This window comes from Blennius ocellaris (genome assembly GCF_963422515.1).
Source record: "Blennius ocellaris genome assembly, chromosome: 19".
In the NCBI taxonomy this organism is placed as follows: domain Eukaryota; kingdom Metazoa; phylum Chordata; class Actinopteri; order Blenniiformes; family Blenniidae; genus Blennius; species Blennius ocellaris.
In genome coordinates, this window is record NC_137668.1 from 17,946,136 (window position 1) to 17,970,081 (window position 23,946).

A 23,946-nucleotide genomic window follows, 5' to 3' on the forward strand; every position below is an offset into this window, starting at 1 on the left:
GGACATTTCCTGTGTTTGACATTTGGATTTTGTTTGTTGGCATAGAAACAACAATGATCAAACCCACTCTTTCACACCTGTGGGCAATTTAGAGCCACATTTTTTTTAAGTGTTTTATTATCTGATGTGTGAATATTCTAATTTGTTGTCTGGTTTGTAAACACACCAATAAAAACATTGATTTTACTTAAAAAAAAAAAAAATCTGTGTGGTTTCACTCAACCAATGGGTGTGCCTTCTGCATTAACCTTTGACCTTACTACTTCCCGTTAACAAGAGGGCATTTTTTGGGAGGGGGTGACTATTACTTAACATTAACAGTAAACTAGTGTGTAAATAGACTATTCACACAATTATATGTGCATCCCTGTTTAATTACAAGCAACACCCACTTCCTGTAAGCCACCGAGATGAAAAAGAAGAAACTTTACAAGTTTGGTCGTAGAAAACAAGAGTTCTCCTTTTAATCTCTCCAGCCACAGCATACTGTCCACTCAACAGTACAGACTCCCAATTTTAATTTGATTCAGCACATATCACAGTTTAAAGTTTTCAAATGAAAAATACAACACAACTATGAAAAAAGACATATGCACAAATTAAAACCTATAAAAAATATAAAAACAGTACTCTTAAATCTCATTTCGACAAGTACCACTCAAATAGAACATTAATAATGCACGATAGAGCAGAAAAATTAAACTAAACCATTAGCTTCTTTTTAAATAGAGGGAAAAGACATCATTTCCATCATGCAGAGGTTGTAATTAAATAACGAATCAAAACAAAAATAATATATACTTCTCTATATATTTCTCTCTCTCTTTCTCTCTCCCCTAAATTTTCAAGTCAAAGCACTCCACGCCCCTCACAGGGAAAAACATGACATGTTTAAAAACAAAACAGCGGGGGATCCACAATGCTTTCGTTAGCTGCCATCGTCACATGGCTTTCTTTCTTTTTTTTATCAAAAACATTACATCTCGGCAACATCCTTTTGGCACAGAAAAAGACGTCAATAATGGCAGTAGCATTTTGCATTAAAAACGAGGGCGGAGCTGCGGCGCTTTTCCATAAAAAAAAGCAACAAAAAGAAGAAACTCTTCTGTGCAGCGACATCAGTCTGGAGAGTGGCGTCTCCCCACAGCAGTGGTTAGCAGCTCAGTCCTACTGCAGCATGCTCTTGATAGTCTTGTTGGTTGAGTCATCATTCAGATGCTTGGTTGTGTACCTGCATGTGGGAGAAAAGTCCAGAAGCCATTGAAATGTGTTGACATGTAAACACGCCCGATGGGTTAAACCAGCGACAGTCCAGTTTGATCTGAAGTGGACTGCACTGGTGATGCAACATCGATCTATGAATGGCTTTCCTCTGCTTCAGAACAGATCCAAGCACATTAATTTAAACATCTTTTTTTCCCCCCACAAAATCTCGAACATCAGTGCGATTGAAACGCTGTGCCATTTCCAAAAATACTTCCAGGTGCAAATTGCAGCAAAACACCCCAAAATCATGTCCTTCATTTACGATTCTAAAACGCAGCAATGTTTCTGCTCCAATTGATGTTTTGGCAAAAGCTTGTCAGCTTTCACACAAACATCTGATCTCGCAGCTCGAGTCACAAGGTCATGCTTCGTCTGCTACTAAAACGCTGCAATCCCGACTGAAAGAGGTGAAGAACAGCAGTACTTGGGACAGTTAAAGCCAAAAACAGGGAAAAATAAAAAACACAGCAAACATTAGAATAAGTGAATATTTCAAATTGTATTGATGTGTTAACGCATGGAAGTTTGATTCTATGGAGCTCTGGAGTGATCGGTTTATAATTACAGTTACTTTTTGTGAAAATTTAAAAGTGTAAACACACGACTTCTGCTTGTCACCAGGCCGGTTTGTTGTGCTACTGAATTCTGAAAGAGGTCCAGAACACAAACCTCTAAACCCACCAGGTGTCAAAACCACCATCTGTTTGTCGAGTCTTTGTTGGTTCAGAAGAATTCCTGCTACTCTTCCGACTCATGTTTTGTCCCATTTTAGAAGTAATCATAAAGTCAGCGCCGGTAATAAAAAAAAAAACCTCCCTGATCCCAATAAAAAATTTTAAAGCTACAATTGTTGGCAATGTGACCGAAACATCAGCGAGGGCCACTTTAAAATACTTCTCTTTGCCTGTGTAAAAAGTTTTAACGCAAACTTCTAAACTGCTGAATGGAAAGTTGACAGTAAACGTTCATTAAATAGCGTGGTCGAGTACTTTACTCAGAATCCAGTATTATCCTCTTAGATCATGCAGCACTCTGGAAAATAAAATGAAAAAAAAAATACAAATCCTTGAGTCAGAGTACTTGGATAGTTTCCACTGCTGCCTGCCGCTAACTTATTCTGTCATCCTCTGTCGGATCAGAGAAATTGTCTGCAAAAGTAAATCCGTCAGATTTTTTTTTTTGCATGGAAATGACCTCATGAGGTCGGGCAGCGGCGGCCCGCTTCAGGCACAGAGATACAGATGTGAGGTCGGCCCCCGTCAGACCGGACAGCGGCGAGGCGGGGCGGGTGAAATTCGGGAGGGCTGCGAGGGAACGAGGTGTCAGATGTAATCGGCCCCGTCTGGAGAGGCTCCGACACCCGGCCGGCGTCAGGCTCACAGCTGACCGGGTCCCCCGGTGGAAGGAGCAGAGTGTGAGTCACCGCGCTCGAGGCGTGTGAAATAATCCGAGAGGTCTGTGTGCCGCTCGCAAAGACAGGCTCCGACATCATTCGGCACGCGGCGCGAGAAAGCCTCCTCCTCCGCGTCTGAGGCGCGCGCTCGCTGGCAGGCTGCAGCTACAATCACATTACATGCTGGGCTGCGGCGGGAAAAAAAACACAATTTGAGCTGACCTGAGAGCGTTGAGGAGGCCTTCCACGCTGTTCGGAGGCTGATCTTTGAGGACTTTGATGCAGCCTTTCATCTGCGGACAAGAAGCGGCACGTTTAGCCTCGGAGGGAGCCGCCGGCGAGCGCAACACAGTGTGAACGCGGCCGCACTCACATCGATTTTGGACGACTTGGCGAATGCTCCGACGGGATGGACGTAGTCGTACAAGATGATGACGCCGACCATCACCCGGAGGCAGAAAGACACCGTGTCCTCGCTGGCGAAGCGGCTGCGATACTCCCTGGCGGAGACACGAACGACGCGTCAAACGCAAAATTCAAGAGGGAGACTTGGAAACAGGTGCCGCTGGACACTTACGGCGTTTCTAGCATGACTTTACACACGCTCGCCATCGTGCTAAGACAGTCCGTCGTGTTCTCGATGGGCAAGTTTTTGTTCTGTAACGAGAGAAGGGGTGAAGCAGGACATCCATCAAACCCCCCCCCAAAAAAAAGTCCCCCCCACCTTTACAAAGAGAGCGCCTCACCTCTGATACAAACTTTGTCGTGCCGTCGCTTAAGGTCTTCAGCATGGGCGTGGCGTCGGCGTAGAACAGAGATATCCGATTGGCCAGTTCATTGTTGACTTCATTCTCACCCTCTGCCTACAAAAGGAAAAGAAAAAATGGACAAAGAAAGATCAGAGAGTAGCTTCCTTTCATGTATCTGGTTTACTTCTTCATCTCGCACGTCTTAAGCTGTTGACCATCTTTATTGTGTTGGACCCAAACAATCCCTGTGTCAACTTTTAATAATCTCGGAAAGATAGAAAAGATGTGTCACCAGAGAAGGTCTTAAAGAAAAGAAATGAAAAGAGCTTCAGCAACCAGCCGTTCACATTAATGTCTGTCTGGATGAACTTCTGAATGAAGTTGATCTTGCATCATGAAAACCACAGAAACAAAGCTTTTAGGACAAATACGACGACTTTCAGGTTTTTACACTTGGCGAGACACGCCGTTTTCATGTATGCGTGTCAAAGTTCTTAAACCAAAAATGTGAGGAGTTCAACACGAGTCCACGTTTGCATTAAAAATGAGGAACTGCCCTCCAAGCAATCTGCAGACATCACATTAGGAATGTGTGTGATCACAGTGAATTTGGACCACACTGAGGTACGGTGGTCAGGAATCTGGAACGTTCCGAGGCTCAGTTGGAGTCTTTCTGTGTGGAGTTTGCAAGTTCTCCCTTTGTGCAAATGGGGGTTTTCTACAGGTACCACAGTTTTAAAAAAAAGAGGAAGAAGAAGCCTCAAATGCATGTTTGCTCTCTGATGGACCCCAAATCGAGGTTTGTAAAGCGTCAAGGAAAATGGGTGATTTTTGACTCTTAACATTTAATCAGTTAAGCAATATGTAAACACTGTAGAGAACGCATTCAGGGATTCACATCACAAGTGGATTAACACACAATGATGCTACAATATTATATTAAAAAATCTGACAAAAAGCCGACAAAAAACACAACGTTTGTTAACTGAAAATATCACATCTTGTTTGTCATCAACCAGCTTTAATAGACCACTTATACACATTTCATGAAATAAAGACAGGGAGATAATGAACTGCTATCACTGAGTCTTCTCAGTCCTCCAGATTCTGCAGTTTGACAAACAAGAGCCGCTGCTTTACAAGTCGGGATGGAACGAGCCTCTGGAAACACCTGGCGGATAACACAGAAGGCGTCTCTTGAACAGCCCGTTCTAAATATGTCCGCATATCTGAATTACCGAGAACTTTTCCTGCCTTTGTGGGGACTCTGATGGAAAATGACTAATCGCCCCAAACTTTCAAACCTCTACACGTTTTAACAAATGATGACATGCGCGCTCAAAAGACGGTTTTAAGCGGGACAGACGCGTTTCATCTGGGATGTCTGAATGATTCAGCCGGCTGAGTGGTGACTAAACTGCGCGACGGCGCAGCGAGGAGGGACGGCGGTCTGAGCGACGCTCAAGCGCTGACAGGTCCTAAAGACAACTTGTCTGCGCCCATTTGCCTAATGGCCTATTCTTGTTTGGAGAATAAAACCTTCTGTCAGATGGGTCAAAACTGAGGGAAAGCGTCAGATTATTCTGCTCTCGCACAGGAACCCTGAAATCCAACCATTTCATGCACAGGACGTCTCTCTGGCGCCCGTGAAAAGGCCGGTACGGAGATGTAGACCAGCGGAGGGGGTCGCTGGGTTTAAGATCATGAAATCAATATGGGAAATATCCGATAACGCTTTAATATGGTTAAATGAGTCGCTTCCTTTGCTAAAGTAAATCTTTCCTTTACGGTCCACACCTATGCTTTGATTTTGTTCACACTCAGAAACAAAAAAAACAAAAAACCCCATTACATTCAGTTGCTCTTTAATTTGGGCCTGAGAGCTGTAAAAGGAAACCATGTGAAATGTCAGACAACCGAGGGACAGATTCTGTGATAAAGAAAGTTTTCTGCAATCTCAAACTAAACAAGGAGAATGCGAACACGTTACAATGCAATACTGAAGATTTTATCTTAATCCTTTTAAAGAAGACATTTACTGCAGGTCCATCTCAGTCGGTCCAAGTTGGAAGTGCAGTTCCCTTTCTGCTTCCACGTGAACCCTGGTGCTATTTTACTGAATTGTGAATGCACCGTGATTCAAAGAGCTGTAAAAAGACCAAACACAGGGTGTGGCAGACTTCATGAGCTTGCCATCTTTGCAGCAGACCTTAACAGAGGTCCAGAATGGAGGATTTCCTGCCGTGCATTTTGACTTTTTTTTTTTAATCTATGAACCATTGGACTGCTTTACCGGCTGAGAATTAATCATGCATTCGAATTGGTGTTGATTTTGTAGCATGTTCTTCGCAGAAGCTCCAGCTAGTGTCCAGTTTCTAGTCATTGTTCTCATGTTAAAAATATGAGTGCAAAGTAAACCAGCGTGATAATATCAGTGTGAAAACACAAGTGTGAAGGTGGCCTAAAACACGGCCCTACTTCCAGTCAGTGTTTTGGTAAACGACGACATGAATGATAATTCAATCTTTATTCCCTTTATAGTATTCATTGTGCAATTTTGTGTCTCTTGTGAAAATAGTCAAACATTGCTTCATTCATATCACGATCATGTTTTGGACAGTGGGAGGAAACCTCCACGTTTACTGGGCAAAACCCACTGGTAAATAATATTGTGGCGGTATCCTTCACAGCTGAGAGCCCAACAATGATTTAAGGAATTGTAAGGAACAAAGGGTGACGGTTTATTTGTCTCTCACATCAACAAAAAAAAAAAAAAATCAGCATCAATGAGACTTTGCTTTCACATCCTGAGTTCCGTCCAGTTACGAGCAATATTCACTTCAAACAAACCACACCAGACTTCATTTGGAGGTAGACTAAAATCTCTTCAAGGGGTCTCATTACTGATGTGCACCAGCTTTTATATCGTTCGAGTCCTCGCACATCAACCAAAAAAAAAAATTTTCAATTGTTTGCAGGTAATCAAACACTCTTACAAACATGGGTGTAATGCCCGAGTGTCCACTTCCCGCAGACCACACACTGCGCATCAGTCCATTTAATTGTAAACTCTAAACCACAGTTTTAACTTGGTGAACTTGTTGCCGAACAGTTGAGACACACATTAGAAGACGCGGTGAGAAAAACACACATCAGTCAAGAGGAGCCGCGGTTCAGACCACCTGATGAGCCTCGGGGCCAATTTCAGTTCTTAAAAGGATGCATCCAATTTTTTTGAAGCTATAAACTGCTCTACTGTGTTCACCAGCTGGTCTCTAACTGTGTGTTAAATGATGACTGAAGGTAATTCGCATTGCGTTTTAAGGCTTTTTTTTTTTTTTTTTTTTTTAAAGCAAGAGACAGCCTGCTATTGCAGCTGAAATAATCATCTGGCTGAAAAGACAAGAAAACAAAGAAACGTGAAGAAGCAGTGGGACTGTGAAACCAAAACAATAAGCTCAGGGATGCTAAAAATTCTTCGGGGAGCAGTGAGATGAAGAAGAAGTAAGGAAATGTGGCCACTTTTGACTAATGGAAGAGGGCAGAGGGACATGATGTACTCACTGGTACATTGTTGATCCGCATCCGACTCAGGGTTCTTCTGTAGTAGCTGAAGTCATTCTGAATGGCAGGATTTGTCATCTGTGAAATATTTCATGTATTAAAAAGGGCATCTTATTTACGGTGATAGAGAGAGAAGATGTGTCTGTAGGTGGCATAGCCTACAGCAAGGCATTCAGTTCTGGATCAAACACGCCACCGTCGTGACAGAAAGCTTTAGCCAACAAGGCAGAAACGTAGCTTTGGGGGGGGGGGGGGGGGGGGGGGGGACGACGACATGGAAAGAGCAATGGTACAATTACAATTTTATTTGCTAAACGGGATTTGAGTCGTCTGACACTCGCTCCCCTTTTTACATCCACGTCTCAGCTCTTCTTGTCAGGAGCTATTTTTTTTTTCCTGCGGGGAGTTGAGCCGAGTATCGACACACTTTCTGACAGGAGGGTTAACAATTACACAGCTGACAAAAAGCCACAAAAGGGGTCTCATTAGGAAGAGGCGAGACTGAGGAGGAGGCAGGACAACTGCAGGCTTACGCTTCAACATTATTTACACTCAAAGACCTCAGATGAAAGCCATGGGAGTCGGACAACTTCTCTTACCCCCCCCCCACCCCTAAAAAAAAATATATATATATATATGAATCATCTGTTTTCGACGTAGAGCCAAACTGACCTCCTCGAGAAAAGGAAGCCCGGGCCAATCGCAGAGCTTCTTTCAAACGTCAGCGGCAGCGAGAGCTCATCATGTGGCTAATTATCCTCATTCTTGTAAAGAGCCTGTCACAGTCGAAGCTGCGCTGGCAGCATGTTAATCCTGCTACAATAGACTGGTACTCGGTCTGTGTCCACCAGGAGAGACGGGCGGCTTCGACGTTCAGACACTTTAAGTAGGTCAGAAGCCCGAGCATTGGCGTGAAAGATTGATGAATGGGCCTGGCATGCCACCTTACACCCCCTACCTTCGTGTTTTTATCTCACCAGCCTGGGTAGTGGTCACTAATTGGGACTCGGCAGTAAACTGCCTCGGGGGTATCAGGGAGGTTGTTTTTTTGTATTTTTTTTGGGGGGGGGTTTAAAGAGCTGAGGGTGTAAGGTGAACCAGTTCATCCACCGTCTCACCAGATGAGCAGTCACACCACTGTGTTCTTTTACATCTGACCAGCACCTACGCTCGATTTAAGGTGATTTCTGGGTTACACACCAATAGTTTGTGGCCAGGGCAGCTTTTTTTTTTTTTTTGCCTGTAATTCTGGATGAAAACAACTCTTTCTTCACAATAACCCTCATTAGCGGGTCCACCGACATCCATGGTGTTCCGAACGGCAAAGAAGCATCAGGACTCCAATTAAATGCTCATCATGCACTCTGTTATAAATCAATTCAGGGGACATCAGCGGCTTATTGGGCCACTGTTGACATTGAGAAAAATGTAGAATTCGTACTTTGAGCTCGTCAAAACGCAGCGTGAAGTGAAGGATTTCTGCGAACTGTTTCGCCAGCGCCTGCTCCCGCTCCAGGTGTTGAGTCGGATCGCTGTAAGTCTCGCTGGTCAGAGCTCCCAGGAGGCTGTGCAATGCTGCTTCTGCAAGGAAAAGAGATGTCTGTGAAGAAGGTGCAGCAATGTCAGGGCAGAGGACAGTGAGGTGGAGGGGGGAAAAAAAGAAAAAAGAACTGCCTTTCTGGTTGATAAATACATCTCAACTGAGCTTTGATTCATTCAATAGAGATCATGGCAAAAGCCTTGAACAGACACTTCAGCTGATGCGTGTGGTCTTCCAGGTGATCATTTAATGCAGCTCAATAGTGTCACATTGAAGCAGAAAGTTAACAGCAAAGGAAGAAGAGCAAGCAAAGACAAAAAGGTCAGAAAGGAGAAGTGCTGCAGGCAGCTGGACACAATGATGGCTATCCTATTAAAAATCTTAAAACAGAAAAAAAAAAACTATTGAATCCAGCCAATATTTACTTCCATTTTAATTTTTGTCGATAAACTAAATCTAGATCCCCAGTTGTCATTTCAAGGCAACCACTTTCTCGATTAGATTTTGGACTCTTTAGGCAGCAATCCCAACATGTTAAGCTATAAACACTTTCTGTTCCTCTGCATCACAAGAATATTTGTTTTACAGTGTTGACAGCAACACATGCACATTGGAAGCATTAATAGGCTCTGTGAAAACAAAAAACTGTAGCATGAAATAAGGTTAAAAAAAAAAAAGACCTATAAATGTCAACAGTAACTAAAGGCCTGATTTTGTCACCTCAGATGAAAGATGGGTAAGGGTGGTGATAAACTTGTGATCATATATATTGTTACAGAAACTGGCTGCAGTCTGACCACTACTTCCATACTACTATGTACATTTTCCCCTCATAAAATGCTCCTGGTGAAACGGTTTCGGTTTATTTATTCAAATCTGGAGGAACTAATGGCATATCTAAATGATATAGAGGATTTTTGTGTATGGGGATTGTCACCTTTGTTTTAGTAGAAAGCGACCCAGGTTTCTAAAATCCACGGTGGTGCAAAGAACACCAAATTGATGAAATATTGCTTTGAAGGATGTATTGTATTAATAGGGCAAAAAAAACCAGCCATAAACCCTTAAATTGGGGAGCTTAGTACACAGAAAACCTAAAAAAAAAACACACAAAAAACAAGAATATTCAGAAAATGAATGATGGAAATTGCAGTGAATCCTCCTTCTGTGTGTTCTCCACGTGAGATCAAGGAATAGCTCGAAAAAGTGGATCACAGCCACCGCTAGATATGTGAACAGTGCAGAGTGTCAGCCAGCTGAGACATCCTGATTAGGACGGAGACAGATAATGGGGCAGCGGTGGTGCCCAAACTGCCCAGGGCCCAGTGCCAGTCTCAGGGGGGGTGGGGGGGCTATATGGTGGGCGATCAGCAGGGAAGGGGGGGTCTATTTGAAGAAGGCCTCAAGAGGCTTTCCTGCTCAGATGCAGATGAGACATGGGACTAATTATCTCATTGGCATGAAATAAGGGTGGGGTGGTATAGGGGGCAGGGGAACAGGATTTCATTCAAGCAGGATTACACTCATTGTTTTGACAGTAAGTAAATACAAAGCCTGTGCCATGCCTCGACATAGCATACCCATAGACTGATAATTAAGCATGCATGAGGAGCACCGGCAGTGAAGTGAGGAGAAAGATTAAGTGAAATGTGGCGAACAACTTCCAAGCAAAATAATATTAATAAACAAACATGTCAGGTTCAAACATTAGCTTTTCAAAAAAATAAAAAAAAAAGGGGGGGAAAAAAACTGAAAAACCTCTGAAGCCCAGAGGGAGTTTTTATTTATAGACGCACAGACTGTGCTTCGAATGGAGTCTAGACGCTGAGGAGAGACTTCGACAGTGATATAACCCAGACAGGCTGCACATCTGATGCAATAAGATGTGCGGCGCAAAAATGAGCACTTTAAATAGATTGGTTCCAATCGTAGTTTACGGTTCTTGTTGATTGCAAACGACGACGCACATGTCAACATAACCTAAAAACAGGCGGATTCAGGCGGAGGTCCCCTTCCAATAATCGCACGAGGACCTTTAAGAGACGGACAGAGTGCTGGCAGTGCAGTGCGGTAAATTGAGCACGTCTGCCTCTCAGTAATGACTCCCATCTGCTTGGGCCAGCGTTTGCAGCGAAGAGGCTGATTAAAAATGGCCTTAGTAGTGCAGTTTCTTCTTCTTTTTTTTCTCCCTCTCCTCCTCCTCCATGCTACGTCCCAGTCAAAACAGACGTAAAGATGGAGAGACTTTCAGGCCCGTCAGAAATGAGCCACTCCTGTATGTCGGGAAGTCAGGGAAGGGCGGGGCGTCGGGGTGGGGGGGTGTCTGATCTCATCAGGTCATGGCGGAGCAGGCGAGCAGAATGCGGGCACACAGGCGCTTTACTGGCAGAGGGGCGGGTCAGAGGATGGCGGGACTTCAGTCCACTCTGCAATCTCTGAAGAACCAGACTCAAAGTTTTAACCGCTGCTCTTTCATGTCTTCTTTGATCCATTTTTAACCTTTATGTTACATGTCACATTTTTTATGTTAGTTCAGTAAATCCATTTAATTTAGATTTGACTTGTATTTGTCATATTTTCCTCTGGAAATGAAGAAGACTTGGCAACATTTTTTTTTCCACCCGTGCCCTAAAAAATTTTAAATATTTTAAGTTGTTACCTTAAGTGCAATTTGGAACTATTCAATGAATGGAAACTCATTGAATTAACATTTAAACTTTGGGAACATTTCATTCCTTCGCTTTAATGAAAAGTACTTCAGTGTTATTTTCACATTTTAAATAAGCCCCATCTCCACCTAATGTGGGGACATTTATTAGCTCTAATTAACAAACCAAACAACTAACAACAAGCTTATTGGCTTGTCATTTATCAAGCAAAATGTCAGACATGTCATTTTCAAACACTCAAAAAAAAAAAGAGATATTTGCCATTTTCTGTAATTGTTCTCGTGTGTCGACTGCAGGTTGAAAGCAAACCAGCTCAAAATATGGCAGTGAAACTTCCCACATGATCGCAGTTGGAGGATCTGTTGAACTCTGAACTTCTCCATCTGTATTATTGCAGTAAATGGATACAGGACAAAATGAGGCTCTTCATTTCCATTGGAAAGCTAAATACATAAGCTCGTCGACAGGTTTCTAGCCGTGCTCAGGATAACGCTCCGCCAGCTTGTAGCAGGGGACTTTGGGCTTCCTGCGGATCAGGCGGGACAGCAGGCCGCGGAGGCAGTCGCAGCTCCTGAAGCCTCGAGTCAAGGCGGGTGAAATAGAGCAGCAGCCGAGGCGGGGAGGTGACCTACTTCGTTACATAACAGCCATCACCGGGCTGCAGCCGCCCACTGCTCCCAGTGACTACCTTCTCCACCGCCACTGGGATTACTGGGGGCTGGGGGCGTTGGGGCATGACGGGCTCCACCTCCCCCCCCCTCTGCCTCAGGGTCATAAGAAGATCAGGGAGCAGTAAGCCTGCGCCTCTTCCCCCCCCCCCCTCGCCCCCACCTCTTGCATCTATGCTAATTAAACAACCTATAGCCCCCCCATCCCAGACAGAGGTCAGCGCACAGTGCAGCGCAGGCAGCACGTCGAGAAATGCTCGGCTGGCGGGGGCGTTGTCTGCGTATTTATATAAGGCTGAGGTGCATGCGGTGTGTATGCGTCACATGGCTCTTCAGCCATCAATACTGCAAGTGCAGACAATTAAGGTCACGTATGATGTTTACATAACGCCTCTATTCCATTAAGTGTGTCAGCTCTCGTGGACAGCGTTACAAATAGCGTAGACATGGGGATGAGAATTGCAGACAGGGCAGGTCGATCCATACCTAATCTCTGCGAGAACTCGTAGAATTTCTTAAGTTTCCCAACCAAGGGAACCACAGCCGCCCAGGCCTGCTCCTGTAACGCGTCGTCATTTGGATTCTGGATCGCCTGAAATTAAACAGAGAAATCATCATTCCATTTAAATAGTGAACCGAAGCAGATTACGGGAGATTTACCATTCAATATCTAAAGGCCATCTTCACATGCGTTTCTGAATTCAGCTTTTATCTGCCCGAACACCATATACGTTATGTGAAATACTTTTAGCTGCTCCACGAGGAAGCTCCATGAAATGCCGTCAGTGTCAGTCACGGATGAAAACTACAAGACTGACAATGAAACACATCTGCAGGAGTTCCAATAGAAGAACCTCAATAGCGACTCTCCGCTTTGAGCGAAAGGCTTGAGGCGACATCAGCAGCCACTTGCATAACCAACCTTAACATCAAACTATTGGAAAACATGTTGCATTGTGGGTAATGTTGTGATAAAGATTTGATAGGAAGAATGCACAAAAGTAGAAAAAATCATCTGTGATTCCTCTTTTAATTTTTTTAAACTGGGTAATCTATAGGATCAGTCTGTGAAATCAGTTGGATACTGACATCAGGGAAAGTTTGATACCTTTTGAACACAGGAGATGAAAAAAAGCCGTCTGCTCATGAACCTGCCACAGAAGTTGAACAGAGCAGGTCCAAACAAACAGTGGTGCAGCTTGATTAAAGTGTGAACTCAGTGCAGACCAAAGATGACGGGCATCAGGACGGCCGCCTCCCAACCGAGATTTCCTGGGTGTGCCATGCAGGAATTCTTGCTACAAGTGCTTTATAACATTCTGTAACCGATTCTGTACTTCATCCAGCATACAACGCCTGATTTGCCACTCTGATATGTCCTCATTTTATTCAAAACAAAAACTAACATGAATACAAAGCAACTTTCTTTTATTAGTTTTTTTTTTTTCCCTGAAGATCTAAGAACAGCACTGGCGAGAGTACAGTTTGTACTTGCACCATACAGCTAAATGTACTCTTCTTCAAATGAATGTTAAATTCATTTAGGCCACACGGTGAAGTTGTGGTGAGGATTCTCGCCTTTCAGCAATAATATTTCCCGCTGAAGTCGGGGCTTGGTGACCTTTCATTGAATGGTTTTCATGTTCGCTGTGTGCATGACTGACTTTGCTCTGAATATTTTGGTTTCCACTCACAGTCCAATACCGACGTCTGAGATTAACCAGTAATTATACATTTACTGTAGCATAAATGTGAATTCCAGGGCAGGCCACGTTTTCACCCACAGTCAGCTGCTATCAGGCTCCAGCCCCCCGTGGAGGGGGAAAAGGATAAAGCCGTGTCGAAAAAAGAAGGATGGAGATGCTTTATTGCAAGACTGACTGAGGCAGGAAGGCGGTATTGTTTCTAATGTGAAACCTGTTAACTATATTTGTCTTTCTTTGAAATCTAAAACAACGACGTTAACGCTGCGCCGCTCTATGTGCCGACAGTGGATGGCTGCATCAGGTGTACCTCTCTGATCTCCTGCCCTGCCCCCTTGTAAGCCTGCAGCTCGTCCAGGATTCCCTTTGCGTCCTTCAGCACAACGTCCACCTGCTCCCACACCTCTCGCTCCGCTTCTGTGGGCTGGGCATCTGCAAGGCACGAAAAAACAACAACGCAAACAAGGTCACTGGGCCGCTAAGCCGCATTCACACCCAACTCCACATACAGCAAAAACTCGGCTCTTGAAATTTTTTTGTAAATCTCCGGATTTCATAGAGAAATTAAGACGAAAAACTTTAAATTATGGAAATTCAGAGAAATAATCTCATCTCAACACTGCTTTTCAGTGTCTCGACACCGCCCACGTTTCTGGCTGAGAGTGAGGACAGGGAGCAAGATAAGAGAAGACAAACGGAGAGGGTTACGCCCCATCGTGGAGATTTACAACAGCTCTGGTTTCAGAATTTGGTCAGATTCTGGATTTTTATTTTGGCTCGAGAGGAGTGGCAATGCAGAGTGGCAACACTATGAACCCCTCTCTACCACCTGAAGCAAAAACACCTTGCCAAGTGTGAAGACGTCAACACACTCCTGCATCCCTCCAGAAGAAAGGCATTAAACGACTCGCAGCTACTGCAGATGCATGCTGTATTTTTATCCATTCTTTCAATATAGTTTCTATTTGGAATGCAGTCCTTCTTAGGTAGGCACTCATGATGCTCTCAAGCGTTGAAATCCAAATACCAAAGGTGCAACTGTGTTTAATTATGAAAGATTTACAATACTGCATGTACTGCAATACCTGATGTTCTTCAGATATAAACCCACCTCGAAACAGTCTGATCTCTATGAGAAATGTTTCCTCTCAAGCTATGACTGACTCTGCGGCTTTGCCAAGTGTGAGAATAGTACAGCGCAGGTTCACGCCGTGTTGAGGGGCCTTAGGCTACACACAACTTCAGTGCTTCATATTTGAGGAGGGGGCTCTGTTGCAACTCTGCCCTGCTTGGTATTCTGCACAAACTCCGGCGTGGAAAAGACAGGTTGATGGAAAACTGCAGAAAAGCTCCCAGTGCTAGATTTGATTCCTTTGCCGCTGGGAGGAACGCGGCATAAAAGATAAGTGGTGGGGGAGAAAAGACTCCGGAGTTCGGCGCTGATAATGTTATGGTAAGATATTCATGTGATCGATATCGGGAGAGGGAGCAATTACTTGAGAAAGACACTCACTTTCAAAATCGAGGAAAAAATTGGGCTCCTGTTCCAGATCTGTGCATGTCAAAACTTTCAGTAGGTTCCCCATGTTACGATACCTGTTGAGGAAGAGAGAGAGAGAGAAAAGAATCAATTAAAAAAAAAAAAAAATGAGTGTAGCAGAAAGATGAGCAGGTGGTGATACACCGACGTATCCGCGGCACCTCGCTGCTGCTCTGCCTCACTGCTCTGCTGCATGGAGGAACTCGGTGGTGCCCCAGATGTGCCCACAGCTCAGAGACACCAAGCCTCCCCTCGGACCCCTGCAGAGTGTGTTTCCTGCACTGCGGCTCCAAACAACCAGATGTCAAACCAAAAAGTCCCAAAAATACAAAAACAGTTTGAATTCTTTTTTTTGTTTTTGTTTTTTTTTTGCTTAACCAAGTTTCTTCCCTGCATTTTGTAAAGCCTTTTCAGTGCAGTTGCATGCAAAAGTATTCCATTTCAGCAGCCATCAGAGAGATATCAGCAGTCGTTTGCTGCATAATAACACATTCAATTAAACATTCATAAAGGAAGTTGCCATGTAAAGGTGCAAAAGAGGGCCTGTGTGTCATTTGTGTACGATTCAGACCTACAGAAGTCTAACCCGCTTTACAATTAACTTGATAAACTCTGAAAAATCACAGCAGTTTCAGCGTTATGGGTCATAAGAGCTGAAGTTGAGCTACCTGAACTACACTGCAACCGCCTTTATTTACCAGTGGAGTGCATTGGAAGACTGCAAACCACACAATAAGTGAACTGTACATGAATCAACTGAATCATAAGCAGCAGCAGAATAAGCTTCTTTGATGTTGGTGGGGGGAAAAAAAGGAAACTGCTAAATATCACATTTGGTAATTATCCCCAAAACGCAGTAGATTTTTCAATAATCACATACGTGTAGGTTTATATGCAGCGCAGATCAATCTTCTTTACTGTACAAAAGTATTGAAGACAAGCTACAACAAAAGGTAGTTCGGTTCGGACAAAATGTCGTCCCAGAGGGTCACTGCAGAGCCGCGATGAAGTTAAACTCTGGCAGGCAGAGGTCACCGGAGATGAGTGACGGGTGAAGAGCCAAAGTGAGCGAGTGAAGGAGGTGGCGATGGGGGGAGTCATGACGGCACAGGTAATGCTTGGAGACAAGGGAGGTGCTGCGACACGGCAAAACACACACTCAGCAGTCAGAGGCAGACGGTTAGACTTTTAAAATGCATGAGATGCATCGAGTGAGGAGGGAGCAGGCATGTGTGCTTCAATTTTGAAACCTTGCAGTGGGTTGTGTGTGGTTTCTTTTTTTTTTTTTTTAACCAAATATTTATGATGACCAAACAATTTTTACATGACCAACTTAGAAAAAGTTCAAGAACAGCCTAATCGGGTGGTCACAGTTGTTAACGACTAATCTACGATTTCTTTTTAAACTAAAGGGCAAGCGATGCAGGAATAAGACCTTTTTATACTGCTACTCATTGTGCCGCTTTCCTTACACAGTTTAACGATTATAAAAAGTGAACTGACTGAATATGAAAAAAGAATTTTGTGCTTTAGCCTTTAAAAGCTCCGTAAAAATGTTGCCAGTGAGGTTTGATTTTCATACATTTTCAGTGGGGAGGAGTTGACGCATCATCTGTGCAGAACATTTTCTCAGTTGTTGGCGTGATTAGTTTAAACAATCATGAGATCCATGGTTTGCAGGGAATATCAAGGGCAAAAACAACTTTATTCTTCCTGCAACCTTGAGGACACAAACACATTTTTCTGCTATTATGGAGCGAGTACCTACCCTCCGATACCCCCTGCCTGAAGCTATATGATGCTACTATTTGTGCAGAGGAGATGCAGAAGAAGCGGTTTTCCCCATTGCTGGCAGAATAAGGATAAACTCTATTGTGAAGGATGAGTCGGATTTCACAATATTTTAGTGAAAAATAACATCTGAAAATTTGATACGGAAGGCACATCATTAATAACTTTGACAATTATTCAGCAAAAATAACAATGAACAGTGCACAATTAAAGTGGATTTTTCATTTCCTGGTGATTTTAATGCATCAAGCTTTGGTGATTTACTGCTGATATTGCAAGAACATGAACCTTTTCTCTTTAACAAATGAGCAATTTTTTTTTTTTTTCCCCACCCACAACTTTAGCTTCTCCTGCCCCCTAGAAACCATGTTTGTCACTAGTCAAATCCAGTGACCACCTGCAAAGACCCACCTGCCATGTCCAGCCTCGTCTTATTACCCTCCGCTAATGTGACCTGAAAGTCTGACTGTGCCAACGCTGGCACCTCGCTGGCTGTCGGGGAAGCAGCACCTGATGCAGCCTCAGAAGGGCTGAGGAGCCGTCACTGGCCCTCGCTCTGCCGGATGATGCGGGCACTGCCCATCCTCGCCCGGCTGTCCTCAAGTCCTCGACTGCCACCTTCCAGCAGCTCTTTAATTGCAGCATGGCGGGTGGGGTGGGGGTGGGGGGGGTCCGCCGGCTGGGCTCTCCTGGGTACACAGCACTTAAACGAGGGCGCTGGCAGTCTCCCTCGCCCCGGCCCAGCGCTGCTGCTTCGCGTCGTTTGAAACGAGGTCATTTTAAGGACGGGGATTTGTGTGGCTGTGTTTCAAAAGTCCAAAGAATCTTCAAGTGTACCAGAAAAAGAAACGGATTAAGTTTGTGTCAACAGCTTTTCAAACACACTCCACTGTTCCACTCAAAACTCAGTTACAACTGCCCCACAAAAAAAGATAAATAAAAAAAAATAAAAAAATGAAATTTTGAACCAACAGAGACTCTGCAGCTGATAGAGTTCTTATGAAGATAGAGGCACTTTAAAGAAGTGTTTATGGTCATTTGTATAAATGTGTAACTGGTTGCTTAGTGATAGTGTGGCACGAGAGGGACGGTGCTGGCAGGCGATATATCAGAGAAGAAGACCTAGAAGAGCAGCCGGCCCTTCCTTCAGCGGTACCCCTGAGAGCTGGCATGGCCTGGGCACCGCAGAGAGCCCGGCGACAGCCTTGTTGTTGTTTTGAACCCCCCCACAGAGCAATCGCGTGAGGGAGGGCTGCTTCTAAGGCCACGGGCAGAATCTGACAAGCCGGAGCCCGCGCAGCACTCCCATTGGCTGAGCCGATCTACCCAACAGCTCACTGTATCCATGGAGTCAAAAAAAATTTTGGTGCCATTGAAAACATTGCAGCAGCCAATCAGGCGCAAGCTCCGGGTGAAGAGCGAGTACAGTAGTAGTAGGACTTGAAAGCACATGAATATATTAATACAGATGAGGTAATGCGCCAAAAACAGCGGATTAGTGGAGGAGTTAAGTCAACTGGAGACGACTGAGAAAGATTTAATTCCACTAGTGAGCACTTAGTGATTTTTATATGATTTGATTTTTATGTGCAGCTCAGCAAATTCACATTGAGATCAATTATTTTAATGCGAAAAAAAAAAAAAATCAACTCATATGCCGATTATGATCAGCAAATTAGTGCACAGAGGATGATGAGGATGGGCATTGTCACTGTCTCAATATGTCAGTAAATAATAAAAATGCTGAATAGAAAAAAAAAAAAAAAAAATCCTAAAATACACCCAGATTACAGAGAAGCTGAAGCGTATTTGGTGAAGACACCAAAACAGTGCCACGCCCATGCAGCAGCCTGACCTCTGGATGGCACTGCCTTTTAAACATCTCCCAGCTCTGCGCCTCCCCTTTAATAAGTGCCGGGGAGCGGGGCAACAGCTGAAACCGAGCACTGCGGCAGTGTCCTCCAAAAACGGCTCGGGGGGCTGATGGCTGGCTAATGTGAGGGGAGGATAGTGCTGACATTCCACTACTCAGCTGCAGCATGAGTATCCACGTGCCCCGCTGCTTTACTATGGGAGAAAAACAACGCCCTCCCTTCCCCAGCCTCGGCGCGGAGCATCACGTGGGCTCTGCCATGGACAGGCTGAGAGCTCGCCTGGGGTGTGGAAGAGGGAGGAGGGCGGGGATGGAGGGGGGGGATGGGGCGAGGCAGCACGGCTGTGTGTGTTTATGCTAGGAATACTGTCTTGCAGAAAGCCAAATTATTTGCTTATTTTGGGCTGTTGCACATCACATAAAATAACATAAAAGGCATGTTCGGCGAGGACGCAGGCTGAATGCTATTGCGTGTGTGGAAGGGGAGGGATTTTAAAGCGTCACACTGCGGCAGAGGCGGGCAGTGCTAGGCAGCTTTAAACTTGACCTAGATTCCCCGGGTGACACGCCACATCGCATTAGCCCACTCGGCCAGACCTGGACCCGCTGGAGCACGCTGACGCTGGCCCGATTCGACAGGCAGAAAATGGGGGAGCACTTCCCAAGTGGGGCTGGCATGCGTGCCCCCACCCCCTTCCCCCGTTTTCCCCACTCCCACCATTTCCTCCCCCCTACTCAACTTCTCCTCACCCTCCCAACCATCCCTTGCCAATCCGGCACAGCTGACTAAAAAGCTGGCTGAGGGGGGTTGGATGGTGACATGAAGGGGGGGGGGGGGGGGTTATGTCGTTTGTTTATGGGGGTGAACTTGATTACCTCAAAGCCACGCCCCTGTATTGTCACACCCGGGTAAACATGAGCTAATACCCCCCTCACCCAGATTCCGGCAAATCAAAACAAACCTACGGGAAGTCTGAATTGTGACGGCTGGCGGTGACATCTAATATCAGCTGTCTCATTTCACCCCCGTGATTATGCAGGCGGATAAAAATATTCCACATATTAAAAAAAAAAAAACCAAAAAGAACCCCCAACTCCTTTAAAGCTCCCTGCCTCACATCATTCCAGCCATAATAAACCCAATCAGCATGAAAGCAAATGAAGGCATGAAACTGACGGCTCGTCCAGAGGAGCAGATCAGAGAGGAGGGATGAAAGTGAGAGCACCTCATCCTTGGATAAGCTCCTCTATTTGGACGGCATCTGATGAAAGTTGGAAACCATGGCAACAGGCATGTACACAAGAGTCAGCTAAAACGCCGGCTCCATTGAAATTGAGCTCATGGAGAGCCTCTTAGCGCCGCTCTTCTGTAACGCCAATACAACGCTTTATATCGTCAACATACACACAGATGCCGACAACCCGCTGGTGCGAAGTTCAGACCAATGCAATAAACCGATGAAAGCCCTGACAGTGGACTTCTACACTCACACCACAAGGGACTATATGATCAACTCAAGAGAAGAAGCTGCTGCGTGTTAAAAAGAACAAACTGAAGTACTAAGTGACCGATTCACCTCCGCGGCTGCGTTAAAAGCGGCTCGCATGAACTTTACTGCTCATTTATCACCTTAATCCTTCACCCAAACCTCTGAACATCTGCTTCAGTCAAAACGAAACCTCTTCCGCCCTCTCACCCTGCCCTTGAGAGTCCTCCGACTCCTTCCCTGGGATGTGTTGGAAATCATTAAGAGGGGCACATTGACTCACCGTCGCACCGAGCTGCACCTCCCTCGGGGGCAGCTGGCTCATGAATCCATTCACAGATGGATCTACCCATTCTTGTGCAGGACCAGCCCTGAAACCATCATTACTTGCGTGACCTTCTGACAGAAGGTGACTCACAAACCTCCTGGCATCTTAAAATTGCACTGATTTATAGCGCCATTCGGAAGTGAATTCAAGCACATTTGTGAAGTACCACAACACAAACTGAAGAACATGCAAAACACTACATTTTTTTTTTTTTTTTTCCTGCACAGTATTAACATAACAGGATTTTGGGTGGGGCATGGAGGAGGTTTTGGTGGGTGGGGGGTGTGATGAGTGTCAGACTGAAGAGCAGCAGTGGGTTTATTCAGTAGGAGATGATCGCCATCTGGAGGCTGATGGCAGGTGTGCATGAAAGGAAAAAGAATACAGAAAAAGACCACTCCCAAACACCCCCCTCCAAAAAAAAACAAAAAAACAGGAGCAGCATGTGCCTGTTCATATCTGGCACACAACTGATTTTATAGACAATTAAGATTTGCTGCACAAATCACAACACAAACATAATAAAATCTGACTTGACCAACATATTGTTATCTGGAGAAGTTTCTAGAAGCACCATCCAGTGTTTCGTAAAGGCAGCTCCCATGAAATTCAAACATTTCTGAAGACTAATTATTGTTTTACATTTTCATTCATTTACTTATTTTGAACCACCAAACTCTATTCCTCCAAGCTCCTTCAAGGAAACCTGGACAGGAAGTTACACAGTGTCAACCCTCTATTGGCATAAATAATAGATACCCGAGGAGAAGCTGGGAGCTTTTAGCTGACATAACAAGCCACTCTACATATTACACTCACTCTGAGGCATCATCTCAAATTACCTATTCAGCAGGGTGGAGGGAAGAGTGAGACCTCAGAACCTCTTCCACATGCTGAGTCAAGAATGGGGCAACCGACATACCAGCTGCTGAATCCCTGTGACAAATTCATAACACATTTGAGAGAATATGTTACATAGGGCAAATTAATCCCTTTGTGAGGTTAATTTCTGAACATTTTTTGCCTTCATTTCTCTACGGGAGCACAGAGTTCAGCAGAAGGGGGCAGCATTCACCCATTTATGAGAGCGTCTCCTCCAGCAGCAGTACCACCCCTCCTCAGGCTCATTAGTGAAGCTAATCCACTATTTCTAGTCACACAAAAGTCAAGCTGCTGCTTTAACTCGTTTTCCATGTATAATGCAACACGTACACTGCTCGCATGTTCCGCCACAGGCAGCCAGGCTATTTCAGTGCAAGGATTTGAGTCTTACTCAGCCCATACAGACATACACAGGGTTCTTATGGGGACGTAGAGCATATATATATATACACACACACAAACCACCTGAGGCTGAGCTGTCAAATGGGCACAGCATTCCAGGACCACAACTCAGCCAATCAAATAAAGCCTGTGTGTCATGGTAACAATCTCCACGGAGACACAGAGGAAAATACAACAGGGATGGGCAGACGTGCAAGCAGGGAGAAATGATGGGATGTGTAATAGGATGAGGTGAGGAGAGAGAGAGAGAATCGGAGAGTAGAAAATGGTTCCTTCTGCCCAGAAGGGAAACGTGAAGAGGGAACTTGAGTAGAGGGCAGCACTAACGGTACATAACAGAAATACCTTGGTCGAACATTCTGGAGCACATGGGTAATCCCCGAGAGTAAACCCAGCAAAAAACCTCAATACAGAAAGTAGCTGACCATCAAAACAGGATAGAAAACCGCTCATATGTAATTGTACATGAAAGCTGGTGTGGGAGCCGCCACATAGTCATGTGAGCGCTGACCTTGTGCCCTGTAGTTACATAAACATGCCAGCCTTGAAGGGGAACAGGAAGCTGGGAGCACCTACATGACTCAACTCCTTTTTATGGCCCACAATGCACTTCATTTCCGGCATAGGCGGCATTACACACACACACACACACACACACACACCGCGTTAAGACTATAATAGGCATAGGTTCACCACAGGAGGTCTTGCATAATGACATTGGTATCTGAGCTCACGAGTTACTAATACAATCTAACACAGCGTTTGTGATCGTGTTTAGATTTCAGTAAGAAAAAGTTGCTTGGACTTGAGAAGTGAGAAAGACGAAATATTGTGTGTGATTAATGTAAAATATTAGTTAGCTTCAAAGCATGAATAAAATTATCAGGAAACAAACAAAAAAAAAAAGTTTCAATGAGGAGTCAGAATTAGCCAAGTGTGCAACCACCCATCAGAAGATGAATGTGCTGGCAGACGAGTCGAGGCGACGTGAGCGCAGGAGGCCTTCAGGGGTCGATCGCTTACCAGTAGAGGAGCAGTGCGACTGGCGGTCCGGCTCAGGGAGGACCGACCTGGCGGGTGGCCCGGGGTCTCAGTCCTCCAGCAGAGGTCAGCCTCTGAAACACAGGTCACATAAAACACACTTCACACTCAGAAAGCTTGCCAGTGCACAACCATACAGTTAAAAAAAAAAGAAGAAGCCATCTGTGGAACTGAAGTCTGTATCAAACACCACAGAGAAGTTGAGGTATTGCAACTTAAGACAGCAATCATGTAAAGTGTATTATATTCACAACAAATTCTGAAAGCCTGTTATCGGCAGAGAAAACTACATTTGACCAACATTGCTGACACACAAACTAGTCGCACTATGTTGCTTAAGACATGCATATCGTCATAGATCATTTCTAACCACTACAGTGGCACAAATGGAAAAAAAATATGATATTAAGACCCCAGATTTGAGGTTTTGTGTGTAGTAATGGGCCAATTGTATCAGTAAAAAAAAACCATGGAACATGTCGACTCACATAAAGCACACCACTTCCTATTGTGTAATACTTCCTCTGATTCACTTCAGGTTTGCTACAAGGCTCCCTGCTTCCTGCTGCGAGAGCACGCCAACACGGCTCGCGGTAGCGTTCTCTGAATGGAGAACGCAAAACCCAATGAGCAATTTCTAACTAAAATCAGATATTCAGTGTCTGTACATAGGAAAGGATCGCCTCAATAGTCCCAGTTGAACGATTCAACTCATTTCACAAGTTGGGCCGCCGCGATTGAGAGCACAGGCTCAGTAGACTGTGAGACCATTACGACCAGGGCGCTGCTCTCCTCGCCAGCCTGCATACAAATGCACCGCCAGAGCAGCAGTGTTGGTCATGCATGAATGTGATCAGACTTCAAACCCTGAAACTTCAAAACCACAAGCACGGTGAAGAGCTGTGGGAGAGGCGCATGAGTGAGCGGACATGATGGAGTGAGACGCTGTGGAAAAAGGCCACGTTACATACAGAAAGGTGAAGGAAGTATATAAAAGAAAGAAAAAAAAAATACCCTCGTGAACTGGAAAGAAAGATGAAATCAGATCAG

General features: G+C 44.8%; 1 protein-coding gene across 2 annotated transcripts in view; it reads right to left on the bottom strand.

The window, feature by feature from the left end:
* Positions 1-467: 467 nt before the first annotated feature.
* The window catches only part of fam49bb (family with sequence similarity 49 member Bb), a 31,467-nt gene continuing 7,988 nt past the window's right edge, over positions 468-23,946 (bottom strand). For both annotated transcript variants that reach the window (XM_080515429.1, XM_080515430.1), the window contains exons 2-12: positions 22,879-22,970; positions 15,066-15,148; positions 13,863-13,984; positions 12,336-12,441; positions 8,414-8,553; positions 6,973-7,050; positions 3,406-3,522; positions 3,237-3,316; positions 3,033-3,159; positions 2,882-2,952; positions 468-1,231 (exon numbers count right to left, since the gene is read on the bottom strand). In XM_080515429.1, the coding sequence (XP_080371555.1) occupies positions 1,168-1,231; positions 2,882-2,952; positions 3,033-3,159; positions 3,237-3,316; positions 3,406-3,522; positions 6,973-7,050; positions 8,414-8,553; positions 12,336-12,441; positions 13,863-13,984; positions 15,066-15,138 (978 nt within the window). In that variant the 5' untranslated portion in view covers positions 15,139-15,148; positions 22,879-22,970 and the 3' untranslated portion in view covers positions 468-1,167. The remainder of the gene's footprint in view (positions 1,232-2,881; positions 2,953-3,032; positions 3,160-3,236; positions 3,317-3,405; positions 3,523-6,972; positions 7,051-8,413; positions 8,554-12,335; positions 12,442-13,862; positions 13,985-15,065; positions 15,149-22,878; positions 22,971-23,946) is intronic.